Below are 14,197 nucleotides of genomic sequence, written 5' to 3'. Positions count from 1 at the left end.
TTGTGTAGAGAAAGCTCTTTTCACCTGACCCTGAGCCCTTCTCGCATTATTCCTGATAGGAAAAAATAAGCCCTGTGTGCTTAAAGTCAAAACCAAAAGAAGGGACCTTTTTTCAGATGTTCCTATGATCCACTCAACCTTCCAGAAACTGAGGAACAGCAGCCTCTGTGCATGTCTCTGTCACTGCCTCTCTTCCTCCTGGATTCCACTCTGTGGTGACCTGCTGGCAGGAGAAGCCCCTCTCTGAGGTTGTCTCTGGGTTGGTAAGTCCACTAAACAAAAGTCCACTAAAGAAAAGAGCCAAGTGAGATGGAGGCAAGTGTCTTTGGAATCACAGGGTGGAGAGCTCTCAGGTCAGAGCCTTTTCAGGGAACAGCTGTAGAGTCAGGCTGGTAAATTTTTGTTCAGAGAGAAAGAAGAGGAAAAATAAGAGTGATGGTGTCTAGTTCCAGGAGGCAGGAGCTTTTTGTGACTGTTAAATATAAAGTCTACAGTTCCTTCCTCTTCTCTCATCTCCTTTGCTTCCACTATTGGGGGATTTGCTTTTCCCCTGGGTACACAGGGAGCTCTTGAGAGGGGAAATTGTGTTCTGAATAGCAGCTCCCTGGCCATAATCCTGGAACAGCCCTGAAGCTGCAGTACATGCAGCAGCAATAGAGGCTTGGGAGGACGATTTCCCTGTCTGGTGGGTGTTTGGGTGGGATGTGTAAAGCTTTTAATTACATTGCTGTAATTCCAGCCATGCACAGAAAAAGCTGGGCAGTGCTGGCTGAGAAAGTGCTCGTGCACCTGTAGAGGGTGGGACAGGCATCCTGAGCAGAAATAGACACCAAGCCATCCTGTTTGGGCAATGACACTCTTCTGCCCTCTCACCACAGCCGCGTTTCAGCGGCTAAGCCACAAAGGGAGCAATAAAGACAAATGGGTTCTCCTTTTGAAAATACCTGTACTTAAAAGAACCTCCCTCCTTGATGGCATTCACTGTGTGTCTGTTTATTCATCCTTTGCTCACATGATAATTTGCTCCTGCAGAAATGTATCTCAGCTCCACCCTGTGCTGGGGCTGAGCCACTTTTGCTGGCACTTTTGCTGGAGCTCATTTACCAGGAGAAATTAGCTGTACACATCCATAATGGGACTGCCAGAGCTGTACCTGCCCACGGCTGCTCCCGATGCCATCGCTGCCTTCACAGTAGCTCATCTTAAATCAGGGTTCCCACCTCTGCCCTGCCTTGCACTCTACATCTCTTCAAGAGCTGGTAATATTCTCGGACATCTCTCAGTGGAAATGGGAAGAGGAGCTGCTGATTGGGAAGAGGAAAGTGCAGTGCCAACCTCTGTCCCACTGCCTTAATAGAAAAGATTTGTGGCTGTGGTTGAGCTGAAGCAGCAGCTGCTGTGGTGTCACTTCAGTTTTATTAATTTGGGCGAGTGCAAGGAACAGAAAATGTTGTGGAAGAAGGGAGAGAAGCCAGAGAGGAAGAGGCTGGCACAAGTGCCAGGTTCCTTTACTGGAATGCAACCCTTGCCTTATGCTCAGCCCTGTCCCCTACAAATTAAACATGTTTCTGCTGCCCCTCTCTCCAGCTGAACGTGCTGCAGCTTTGTGTCTTCTGGATGAGGGCTCTCTTCGTGGTGTTGAGTTGTCCCAGAAGCTCAACCCCTGTTCTAGAACAGTTCAGCTTTCCATCCTACCTGGGAATGTGCCCTACTTTTATTCACCTCTGTTCTGCCAGCCCAGGCTGGGGTTCAGGAGTCTCGGCTGTCACTGGCAGGAGTAATTGCAAAAATTGATTCATGGGAAATGCCTGTAACAGGCAAATCCTTTTGACAGACCACACAGCCATCATACTCTGCATTTATTTGAGTCAATCAATGCCCTGATGCATATTTGGCTCATAAATATTCTGATATAAATTGCATTTATTCTTGTGACAGCTGTGTTCCGTTACCTGTTATTTATTTGGCTCTGTTGTCCTTTTGTTTTACACCTTGTGGAGCTGTCAAGGCAGCTGCTTACCACTGACAAAGCTCACAGCTCAGAGTCTTCCAAAAATAAATCCTCCAAAGGGATTTGAGCAGCAGAAGGATGTATGTTGTTGGAAAGTCATTGGACAGTCTTTTTGTTTGTTTGTTTTATTTGAAAGAGGAGGTTTGTATTTTTTTCTCAAATTCCACAATTAGACTTTTCCTTTTTGATCCAGAGGTCATTGAAGCTAATAATTCCATTGATTAATGTGAGTTTTGGATCACACCCTGCATGTCTCAAAGTTGAATTAACCATCTGATTTCATACTTGACATGGTGGGATGCTGACTTGGATGTTTCTAATTTTTCTTTGGAAGCTTTGTCATTTGTGTGTCTTTTTACATCGTAAAAATGGCAGAATATGGGATTCTGAGATGAATGAATTGTAGTGTCCTTCCAAGAGAAAGATCAAATTGCAGTGGTCACACTGGTCTGGACGAGTCACAGTCATTTTCTGCTCCTCACTCCCAATGAACAGCCACGAATCCTTCGTGCCAGGTTGTTGCACCAGCTTTGCAAGGTGCCAAGCCCTTGGTGTTAATTCAGGAAAGCACTTAATCATGGAATTGATGACTCTAAAGTGCCTAATATAAGCATGTGCTTAAGTGCCTTGTTGGAGTGGGGCCAGTGCAGATGTGCCCTTGCCGAGCAGAGATTTGGGAGCCACTTCTGCTCTAGTTTCTCTGTAGAACAGAGATGAAAACACTGCTCGTGGTTTTATTTGTAGGTTTTGTTTGCACAAGGATTTTGGGATAGATGCAGGGACTGAGTTCTGTTAGTAGGGTTTATGTGTGAGCTAAATAACAAAACTGTTGATAGCATTGCTGTTGAAGGCTGTGATATGTTGCATGTGCTGCATTTCAGACCTTAACATTTCTCTATTATCTCGATTTATTTTACTCTAAATGTAAAAAGGGTAATCCTGTAATTTAGTTCAAATATCACAGTGCAAAATACATACACACTCACATGGGTCACAAAACACTGATGCAAATGGATATGCATTATTTATAAAGCAGCTTTGACATCTTAATATACTAAAAGGAAAAAGACATTTAGTCATAGTTCAGCATTCTGCACATTTTTGAACTGTCTTATATCATCATCCATGAAAAATTCATTATTTGGGTCTTAACCATTTTAATTTTACATGCACATTCCACCCAAAAGGGGTGTCCTCTGCTCTTGTCTTTTCTTCTTTTTTTTTTTTTTTTTTTTTTTTTTTACCTATTCTATCCCCCGCCACATTTTATACAATGAAAAATAGACAGCTGGGGTTAGGCTGTGCCAAAAGCCCACAGTGCCCTCCTTGTTATTTGTACCTGATAACAAATGAGTGTCAGGACTGTGTGAATAAAGAAAGGCTTCTAGGTATTCTGGTGTCCCACCCAAATCCTTCTGGATTTGCTGAATCCCAGACAAACAGTTATAGTCAGAGTTCATTCTACACACCAATAAAATTCATGTAATCGCCCTTATCCAATTCTCTAATGTGGACAGACAAAACCCAGGTATAAATCAGGTTAAAATGGGGCAACTTCAGCCAAAATCCAAATTAATCAGGAACATGGTGTAAATGCCCCATTTGAGATGTTCTCAGGGGGTTCACAGGCCAGATTATTTTGAGATGGGCAGAGGAGAGAACTCTGAATTGAGATGATTTTGCAGAAGTTACTCTGTCAAGAGCCTCATTCCTCCATGACAGAAGGTCTTGGGTTAATGCTTTGGGGGGTTTGGAGGGAACAAAGGGGGAACTTGAATTCTTTCAGATGAGGATAATCCTGACCTGTTTGGACTTTGTAGATTAAAACTCTTTGTTCTAGTGAAGCTGTTGCTCAGCGATGGGTTTAAATACAAGTTTAATGATGGTGAAAGGACCTAGTGAGGAGACACGGGCTGTCAGTAGGGTGATTGTGGTGTTTACTGGTTTTCCTCACTGCCATATTTTTTTTAAAATAGGAAGGATGCTAGGAAGGATGAAAGAACCTCAGCTTCTGTGGCCCGTTTCTCTCAGGTGTCTGCTGCAAGAGCCAACAAGGAGCCCTTGGCTTGTGTTCTGTTTGCTTGAAACTCCTTCCAACCTCCACTTCACCTTCTCAGTAACATTTAAGCAGAAGCTCTTAATTTATTCTGTCCTGGTTTTGCCCATCCCCAGCTCTGAGCTCAGCTGACTGTGAGGGGCTGGTGCTTTCAAGTGATGTGAGTTCTTTGGTCTGAAGTTTCTCTGGGAATGAAAAATCTGTTTGATTAAGGAAACACTGACTTCAGAAAGCCTGGCCTGCACTGCTCTGCAAGGCAGGGCTGCAGAATGTCTAATTATTTGGAGCTGTTCTCTAGAGGCTTTGGCTTGCAGAAAATTAGCCTTCGTGTTCTTGGTCTGATGTTATTAAACATTTCTTTCCTCTTTGTCTCCTTTGCAGTTTTTATCTGTAGTTTCATGGTCGCGGCGCCCATCTTTGGTTACCTCGGTGACCGCTTCAACAGAAAGATCATTCTCAGCTGTGGGATCTTCTTTTGGTCAGCTGTCACCTTCTCAAGCTCCTTCATCACTGAACAGGTAAGATCTTTGCAAAGACATTTTGCAGGGACAATATATTCCTGAATAACTCCCCATCCCAGCGTGCTCAAGGGGAACACATCCCTCTCTTGTGTATTTAACATTTAGTGTGTTGTATTATCTGACCTTTTGTGGCAGAAGTGTGCTCTGTGTAAATGTGTTTGCTTAACTGTGAAAGCTGTCATCCTTTGATTGTGCACATTCATAAAAAGAAACAGATGAAGCATGTCCAAGCAAGAGTTTCTGTTGACATAAGGGCTTTGTTTTGAGGGAGATCCTAAAGAAGCTTTAAAAGGCTTTACAAAAGTATTGGGAAAATGAATCCGTGGCTACACAATGGTTCTCTTGTCTTCTGATATGTAACTGAAGCCATTGGATTTTGTTGGGAAGTCTGCTCGTGGTATGTGGAATAACAAAACGTGTCCAGGAGTGGTTTTGTGGATGCACTCTGCTTTCTGTCCACCAAGGCAGAGAAAGTGGATGATACATGGAGAGAGATCAGACACAGTTTCAGCTCCTTTAACACTTGTCCATGGATTTGTCTGGGGAAACTGGTGATGGAGCTGTCAGGCTCACTTAGCTTTATCAAGCTCTGTGTCCCTCCCCTGCTCCCAGGACAGCTGCAGTGCCCCATTCTGAGGACTCCTCACTGCTTTCATTTTCTTGTCTGTCAGAGGAATTTAGAGGAAACAATGATCTGGCAGTTTCTGGGGGGAAATATTCTCTTGGTTAAATCATATTATTGCAGAGATTTAATTGCTGCAGGTGGCAACATTCCTGGAGAGACAAATCAGAGCTCCTGGCATCATCAGGCTGATTTTCCCAAGGGAGGCAGGGGCATTCCTCATCCTTTCTGTCCAGCTGCGTTCCAGAGATTGCAGCACTGTGGTCACACCTAAAGAATGACAACCCTGGACTAAACCTCTCCACCCTTCTCCATCCTGCCCACCCACATGCTCTTCAGTTTTTTATAAAAAGAGAGTTTCCACTTAAAGCAGGCACTGGCACTCAAGCCAGTCTGGCTTTCACCAGGATTGGTTGTTGCTGCATTTCTAAAGCAAAATGCATATGGCCAAATGTGGAAGTCTTTAACTCAGTAAATTGGTCTGGGTTACCCTAGGCCAGGAAGCACCTTTTCCAGAGAAAGAATGTCTCTCATCTAAAATAAAGAAGGATTTTTTTGTTTTCTCTATAATTTTTTTTCTTTAAATGTTTCTCATAACATTTTGCAAAAGCAGCTTTGATCAGAGCCCAAAGGGAGAAGTATTTTAGAGAGAACCAATGACCTTTTTATAAACACTTCTTGTGTTATGGACATATATTTATGCTTAGGGTTCTCACTGATCTCCCTGCAGTCAGCTGGGTCCCACAGCTGGAAGTAGGGGAACACTGGAACTGGACTGATCTTTTCAGAGTTGGATTTCAGTTTAAGGATTTGGGGCTTATTAGCTGAAGTAGTTCAGGGATTAATGTGTATGGTTATTTGTACACAGGGGCTCAGAGTGGCAGTAGAATATGTTTGCAATCCAAACCCCAGTGTTTTGGAAGTCATAAGAGAGAAGATCAAAATAGCCAGACCCAATATCCTGGACATACATCAGTACTAACTCTGGACCCCAAAGACCATCTTGACAAAAACCACCCTAATACTTAGAAAAATCCCATCCTGATTTCCCTGTGATCCTCACCTCTACCAGAAGACAGCTACTAATCCAGAGTTCTCATGCCCAGCCCCTGTTACTGACTCCAGGAGGTAATGGAAGATGTTGCAGCTGCTCTAAGGATGTTCTCTACCCAGTGGCTGCTGAGCTCCTAAGAACAATCCCTTTTCTCCCTCCCAATGTGGTGTCCATGTTGGAGGCCTTGGTCTCTGATTGGGAAGACATGCCACACTGAACAAGGTGAATTCCTGCCATGCTAAAAGGGTCAGAGAAGAGGGTTTTTTGTTTGTTGGTTTTTTTTTTGGTTGGTTTGGTTTTTTTTTTTTTTCATGTAGGCATTTTTCCATTTTTCCTGATCTTTGTTGTCTAGAATTCCTTTGAGGAGTAACATGTTGCCTTTTCTCTCAACAGTTTTTTCCTTTTAAGTCAATATGTGTATTTGTTGGGAAGGAGGACAGGGAGCTGAAATATCAAAAACTCTTTGCAGCACAAATAAAAGCAGTAGTAAAACTACTGTGAGTAGAGAAGTTCTTACATCCAAGTTGACATTTGAACACAGGGCTGGAAAGAGCAAGTTGACACAGGCTGAGCCCATTAGAGAACTCCTTTATGTGGCAGCACCAAAAATCCTGAATTAGGTGAGAAACAGGAGCCATTCAGGAGGAACAGCAGTCTGCCTTCAGGGATTGCCTTTCTTCAAATTTTGAGGGTGCCTCATGCATCCTGTCACTGTGTAATTAAATAGAATGCACAGGCGCACAGCTCAAATTTGGAGTGCAAATAGAAAGAGACAGCTTTACAAAGGCTGAAAGCAGCTCCAGAGCTGGTGAACTCTGAAGGCACCCAGCTTGTAAAGCTCTTTGGTAGTGTGTCAGTTCCTGGCTAAAATTTGAACATCTAAAGGAAGCCATGAAAAATGCTGTTGTTTGAGTCAATGACTGGATTATTGTGCAAACAAATTTACAGACAGAGACATGCTCGTTCTTATTTGTCCTACTGTCTTCCCACAACTTTGTCTGCTGTCCATGATGCCCAGTGGCCCGGGGTGTCCCTGGGCTCAGCTGGAGTCAGCTGTGGCTCTCCAATTCCTTCATCCCCCAGCCCTTCACTGGGGGGTGAGGAGCAGAAAGGACCTTGACTCTGTGTGAGTTGCTCAGCAGGAATGAAAACATCCGTGTGTTATCAGCTCTGTTCCCTGCACAAAGCTAAAACATGCTCCCTCACCAGCTACTGGGAAGAAAATTAACTCTGTCCCAGCCAAAAGCAGCACAAAAAGATTGGAGTACAGTAAACAGCTCATCTGAGATGCTGTTCAAATGCTGTTTTGTTCTGCTTGAGTTAAAAAAGTGACTGAAAATCAGCAAATAAATCAGGAATTGGATACATGTTCCATGCAGATAGTTGCTAGAGAGCTCTGCCTTTTTTTATTATCATTAGTTATTTATTACCAAGTATCTCTGTGTTCCTAACATGGAATAATGACTGTCAAATAAATGAAGAATTAATCTCTTATCTGCTGGTAGCTACTAAATAGGTAGATAATGGGCTCTCACAATGAAAATCAGGCCAAAATCTGGGGGTAGTTCCAGTGCATGTAGGGGGTGATAGAAAACAGCAATGCATTAATTCACACACAGCAAAATAGAAACAGGACAACTCATGCTCAAAAGTTTGGTTAGTGTTCATGAGATCTTAAATTCATTTTGAAACAAATCATAGTAAGAAACCAAATAAATACTGTATCAGGGTGATTCTATAAATACACCTGTTTCCATGGATAAAAATAGCTAATGGTAAATTTAACTAAAGAAAATCATCAGAAGTAGTAAGACTGAGATAATATTGATAAGTTCACTTTTTAATGTGCTTTGATAATTTATGCTAGTACAGAATTTCTCTATAGGAGGATAAGACATGAGGCCTCCTCTGCTTTGGTACCTTGCACATTTCTGCTCTGTAACACTGTTTAGCACTTCCTAAAAAAAAAGTTCCATTAAGAAATCATTAACAAATTTGTTCCATAATCTAAAATTAGATAAAGTTGGTATATATTTAGATGTATTTCCAGATTAACTCCATTTATAGAAGTTTCAATAAATAATGTATGTATCTTAATTTTTATTTCCTAAATACAAACACCTGCTTAGAGATTTTCTCCCTTTAAGCCTGACTTTAAATCAGTTCTGCACCTACCAGCACAACTTTTGGCACTTTCACCTGCAGAATCCTGTGATATTTTTGGCTCTTGCCAAGCACTTGGGGAAAACACTTGCTGGTTGTTGGTTCATGAACTGTAATGAATCAACAAAAAATCAGTAGCCTTCTGTGTGGTATAGAGTCATATCCCAAAGTAATGAACCAAGTGCACAGTCTTCATGGAGTTTCTTTACCCAGATGTGTTTCCAACCACACAAAAAGCTAAATATATGTTTGTCATCTGTATCAATATAAACTCTGATTTAATAAGTGACCAGTTTATTTCCCTAGGCAGCATTTTCATGAGCACAGTTCCTGATTGCATATGGTGGCTGATCACCCTGAGGTGGTTTATATTCCAAGCTGTCATTGGAAAGGGTCTGCATTCCCAATTGCACCGTTTCTCTCTTTCTGAACAGCTCAATGTGAAGCAAGCTGGTTATCAGGAGTGTTCATGCCATGTGCTGAGAGTTTCTTTCTGGCTGCTTGGATGTCTGTGTCTATTATGATAAATGTTCTCAGGTTTGTTTGAGCAGCAGATTGTGTTGGATGAACCTGGGGTTTGGTGCTAGGCTCCTGTCCCTCTCAGCACAACCTCTGGGACATCAGGACCTCTCTCCCTCGTGGGCAGACACCCCTTAAAGCAGGGAGCTTGGAGGTGAAAATTTGCAGACTGTTCTCTAGTTTTCTAAAATACTGCTATGTCCATGTGAATATCTTGAATAAAGCATATTTCTGTGTAAAAGGCTTACAAATGAGCAAAGGCTCCTGCTCCACCAGGAGACCAAGAGTACCTATCAGCAGCCAGAGCAGGCTGTGGTAATGTGGGTTGGCTGGGAGACACCAGAGCTGCATATGCTAGAAAGCTGGGAAATGAAAAAGCAAAGAATTAACCAGGTAAACCAGGATGTGCTTTTGAATTCTCCAGTTCTTGGTGAATATTTCTGTTCAGATTTTGATATAGCTAACATGATAAAACCTTTTTGCTCCCAATACAATTTACCTCTGGAGGGGTATTTCTCCTAGTATTGTTTTCTTTTCCTTTTATTTTGATTTATCTCTGGAAGAGGAAGCAAATTGCCCATGGTGGAGTTCCAGTTAGTCTGCAGTGCTTGCTCAAGTCCTGTCTTTCAGACTTGCCAGCTGTATTTTTATTTCCAAAGTTGGTCTTTCAAGGAGTTTCTAAAAGAGAAGCAACAAATTGTGCGCAGCATGGAACGAATGGTTAGCTGGGTTAATTTTAAAAGACACAAACATAATCCAACCACCCCCTACACATGATGATTCACTACAGGGAAAAAAAAAAAAAAAAGCCTTTAGTCTTAAGTGCTCCAGCAGAAGTTGTAATATAAAACATACAGCTCCTGTGCCTGTGGTTCCACTGTGCAAGACAAATACACAGCTTGAAAAACATAAACAAATAAAACTAAAATCCCCAAGCCATCATTTCATATGTACCAAGGAGACTGAGTGTTGTCTTTGAAGTCTCCGTGAATTACTGGAATGGTCACATCCTGCTGTTCCAGCCTATTATTTGGGAGCAGAACTCTCGTGTAGAAAAAAGGCCAAAGGGATTCTCTCAGCAGCTCTGGGAAGTCAACTTCATGTGCACTGAGTCCCTTCCCTCAGAGGCAATTCCTGGCAGCCCTGGGGCTGTCACAGAAGTGCTGCTGGAACTAACAAAGAGGTTCATGGCCAAAGCTCTTGGTTGGCTCTGCTGTGTTTTGCCAGCTTTGATGTGGCACAGGAGCCCTGCAGATGAGCACGTGCTGTTGACATTTGGATTTCTGCACATTTGCCCTTTGCTAGACTGCTCAGGAAAAATACTACCTACTGTGGACTCTGTTATCTGGAGGTCAGGTGAGTGCTGGTGCTCTCTGTGTGGGTGCTGTCAGCTCCCAAATCACTCAGAGCTGCAGTTCTGGCCCTTTGTGCTGCCCCTGCACCACGAGACACCCACAGCCTCCTGGTGTGACAGTCTGTGCATCTCCCTCCAGCTCCTTCAGAGCTCCCTTCTCCCCACAGTGGTGCTGCTGTGCCAGGGGCTCTGGGGTCACTGGGTGCCAGGAGAAGGAGGTGTTTAGGGGCCCAGAAGTCCCAGTAAGAGAGGGAAAGGATAAAGGCTCTCGTCTCTGCTTTACACTGCAGAGTGGAATTCCACATGGGCTGATTCTGCCTCACTGTCCCACTCTTGTATGTCTGAAAGGAGGTGATTTAAAGACAGATAGTTCCCACAGTCCCTTTTGGAATTATGGAATTGTTAAGGCTGGAAAAGACCTCTGAGATCATCGAGTCCAGCCATTAACCCAGCATCACCACCACGTGGAAATTGAAAGGCACCATTTCTTTCACCCTTCACCAGCAAGAAGGCACCTGCTGTTCCTTCCAAGTGTTGTTCCCTGTGCTCTTCTAAGTTTTACTATCTCACATCTTTTCATATGGATTATGTGAGGTGTACTGTGGGAAAAAATACACTATTGCTTATTCCTTTAATAATGGGGCACTGGCTGAGCTTGTCTTCAGATATTCTGGGTACCTGTCAAGTCTGCTATCATCTTCAGCACAGCTGATTTCAAATACTGTATGGGAAAGTGTTTTTCTGTAAGAACATCTTCTCTTGCACAGACAAGTGCAATGATTTGAAATCTTTAGTCTTGGGTCCTCGCTTCAATCTTGGTTCCCTCAGATTTTGCTAACCAAGGAGGGAAGCATTGGGGAAAGATTTATATAAATGAAATAGTGGTAGAGTGCAGAATTACTGTTAGGTGTTTGTCTCCTGGTCATTTTATGTTGCTATCTTGTCCCTTTGTACCTGACACTCTTCCAAGGGAACTATAAATGAAAACCAGATTAAGGTGTTCTCAGAGCATCAGACCCAAAAAAGCCAATCTATGAGAGGAGCAGTTTTTCAAAGGTGTTATCAGAAATTGAAGTGTATTTTGTGCTCAGTGTTGGGGTTTTTCCATCCAGTATCTGTGCCCGTGTCCCTGTGAAGCATTTGGGAAGAGTTATTGAAAACACAGCTGGTGGTGGCTGCCAGGAGAGAGACACAGCACAGTTCCAAAGCTTACTCAGAAAGCTGATTCCTGTGATGAGAAAAATGAACTTCAAGTAACTATGCTAAGGAATATCTCTACCAGACACTGCATTTCCCATCTGCAGAGTGTCAGGAACAGGAATGGTTTTCTCTCCCTTCTGGGACCTGGGAGCAATCAAGATGCAGATGGGTGGGACCATGTCCCACCTTCCCCAGGTGGGGTCAGCCTGGCACCATGTCCTGTTCACATCTCTCAGATCACCCCAGCTGTGTGTCCCTAAACCTGCCTCCTGCACCCTGCCACTGCCTTTTAGGTCATTCATTGCTCTGAAATCACACAATATCTGGATCAAACGCTGTGGATGCTGAAAGAAGAGATGTTTCCATAGCTTAACATCAGAACTCACCTGCATTGCCGTGTGCTGCTGCAGAGGCTGCCCTTCCAGCTCAGGGGAATGAGGGCAGTCACTTGCCCTGAAACGTCAGACCTGCCCCTCAAGGCTCAGGAACTTTCTGGAGCAGGAGGACAGAGGTCTGTGCTGGGAGAGCATCCAGCAACAGGCTCAAAGCTCAATGCCAGTTTGCACAGGGTCTCAGCAAGGGCCCCCTGTAATTGCCTGTCCTGTTTCAGAGCACTGTTTGTTATCTGGGTTACTGGAAGGTGTTGAAACTGTGATCACAGGGTCTGTGATTGTGGTTCTGATTCAGCTCCTTCTTTGGAAGTCTGTGGGAACCTTTTGTGTGTCTGTGGCAGCTGAGATGAGACCCTGCATCAACACACATTTGATGCTGTTTCGTTGGATCATGGAAATGCTTAGACACAGCAGCATGGTGCATGAAAGATTTTGGCAGACCAAAGACCTTTACAGGTTTGTCCCAATTTTTTGCAGAAAGCTGAATATATAGTCTCTAGGTTGAAGAGCAGCAAAGTTAATCTGCTGTGTCAGTTAATGGATGGTGTGGAAGCAATGCCTGCCTGGAGCATTCCCCCTGTCCTGCTTTTGTTGTGCCTGAGCAGGAAATCTCACCTGGGCCAGTTATTTGCTGAGGAGGCAGAGGGAAGAAGGCAAGTTTGTTTTATTTCCAAGCTCTCTGTGTCTTGGTAACATTCCTTCTTCTTGTGTTGTCTATTAAAATGTATATTCTGCTTGTCATGCTGCAGCAGAGGCCTAACCCCAGGGCATGCTGATGGAACACAAATAATGTCTTATTTCTTAACTCTCTGCAAGTGAAAGTCTCTATAATGCTTTAGCATTATGTTTTATAAATAATTATGACAGTATCTTAAGCTCAGCCTTGTTCAAAACATGGAAAGAATGGAAGAAAGGGAAAATTCTCCTTAAATAGACTGAGGTTTAATCAGTTGGTGTGAAAAGAAACAAAGTAAAAAAAAGTAGTACTCCTGCATGTAAGCTTCCAAGTAAATGTTAAAATATAAAGGAATTGTAAAATTTCCCATCAGCCTGACAGGACCCTTGCAGTAGTGTTTGTGGCCTGAGGGACACAAATCATTCCTGATCTGGGGTCCATGGATGTGTGTTGAGCTTCCACAGGGGGATGATGTCTGGCTTGAGTTCAGAAGGCAAAGCAAGTCACTGCTGCAGTGCCTGGGTGGTCCTGGGTGGTCCTGGTGTAGAACGTGTGCCTTCATGAGCCACTGGGATGGTCAGATATGGGTCTGGAGACTTGTTACCATTTTTGAAGTCTGTAAACTGATGTGTGTTTATCATGGATATACATGAGGCAGCTTATGGACGGTGTTCTCGAAGCTTATGCCTTGGGAGGAAGCACAATGCTTGAGCAGTTTGGTTAATGATGCCTCTCAAAGAAAACAATCAATTCATGCCAGCTTTAGGCTCATTAGGAGGCCTGGAAACAAATCTAAACTTTCTATTAGCAGGGTAGTTCTTGAAGGTGCTGCATATTGTCCTGAAAAACAGGATACAGGAGAGAGAGAATGTGTTATTCAGGCTCTGCCATCTGTTCAGATGCAAAAGTATGGATTTGAGCCTTTCTTTGGTTGAGCTCCTGGTTGCCTGCTGATCCCAATGCATCAGTCACTCCTTGGGAAGTGCTTCCTCAGTGGCCACACAGTCTTTGGCCTCCTGGGTTGTGCATAAAGGCTGGGAAAAGGACCATTATGTTCTAAGTCATGTGCAAATAGTGGGAAGAAGAGAAATGTCTTACAGTACCAGGTGCTAAATTAGTCTTTTGAAGTGTTGACATTTCTTTTAAATGTATAAAGTTCCCAAGCTACACAAAACACTGCATTTGCAATTCAGATAAGTCAAATTAGAGCACTAATCTCAATCCTATGTAATGGATCTTGAGCTGGAAATCCCTGGGAGTGGTGCTGAACATCAAGTCTGAAAACATGAGTGATGAGGCCTCATGAGAAGATAGTCACAAAACATCCAAATGTGTTTAGTGTGGTTTAATAGGTTGTCATTTTGTCAGATAGGCTGGATTTAAAGAATGAAATTAAGCTACAGCGTGACAAAACCTTGTCAATTAATAACACTTCAAAAAGGAACATGACAACTGTTCAAGAAGATGATGAATAAGAAGCAACTCCTAAGTAGAAGGAATTGGTAGATGGCACCACTTTCCCTCTGGAAATCTGAAGCTAAAAGTGAGGCATCTCTCAGAACTGGGCCAAACAAACTGCAAGGTCAGCCTTGTTCTTGGGGGCCTCTGGATCTTGACTGAGTCAGCAAG

General features: G+C 43.3%; 1 protein-coding gene across 1 annotated transcript in view; it reads left to right on the top strand.

Moving 5' to 3' along the window:
- Positions 1-14,197, top strand: part of LOC136369997 (sphingosine-1-phosphate transporter SPNS2-like) — a 134,176-nt gene that overhangs the window by 58,748 nt on the left and 61,231 nt on the right. Inside the window, exon 3 of the mRNA XM_066333172.1 lies at positions 4,449-4,585. Coding sequence (XP_066189269.1) covers positions 4,449-4,585 — 137 coding nt within the window. The remainder of the gene's footprint in view (positions 1-4,448; positions 4,586-14,197) is intronic.

Source organism: Sylvia atricapilla, chromosome 20, assembly GCF_009819655.1.
Source record: "Sylvia atricapilla isolate bSylAtr1 chromosome 20, bSylAtr1.pri, whole genome shotgun sequence".
NCBI classification, from domain to species: Eukaryota; Metazoa; Chordata; class Aves; order Passeriformes; family Sylviidae; genus Sylvia; species Sylvia atricapilla.
This window is presented reverse-complemented; position numbering and strand designations above follow the sequence as displayed.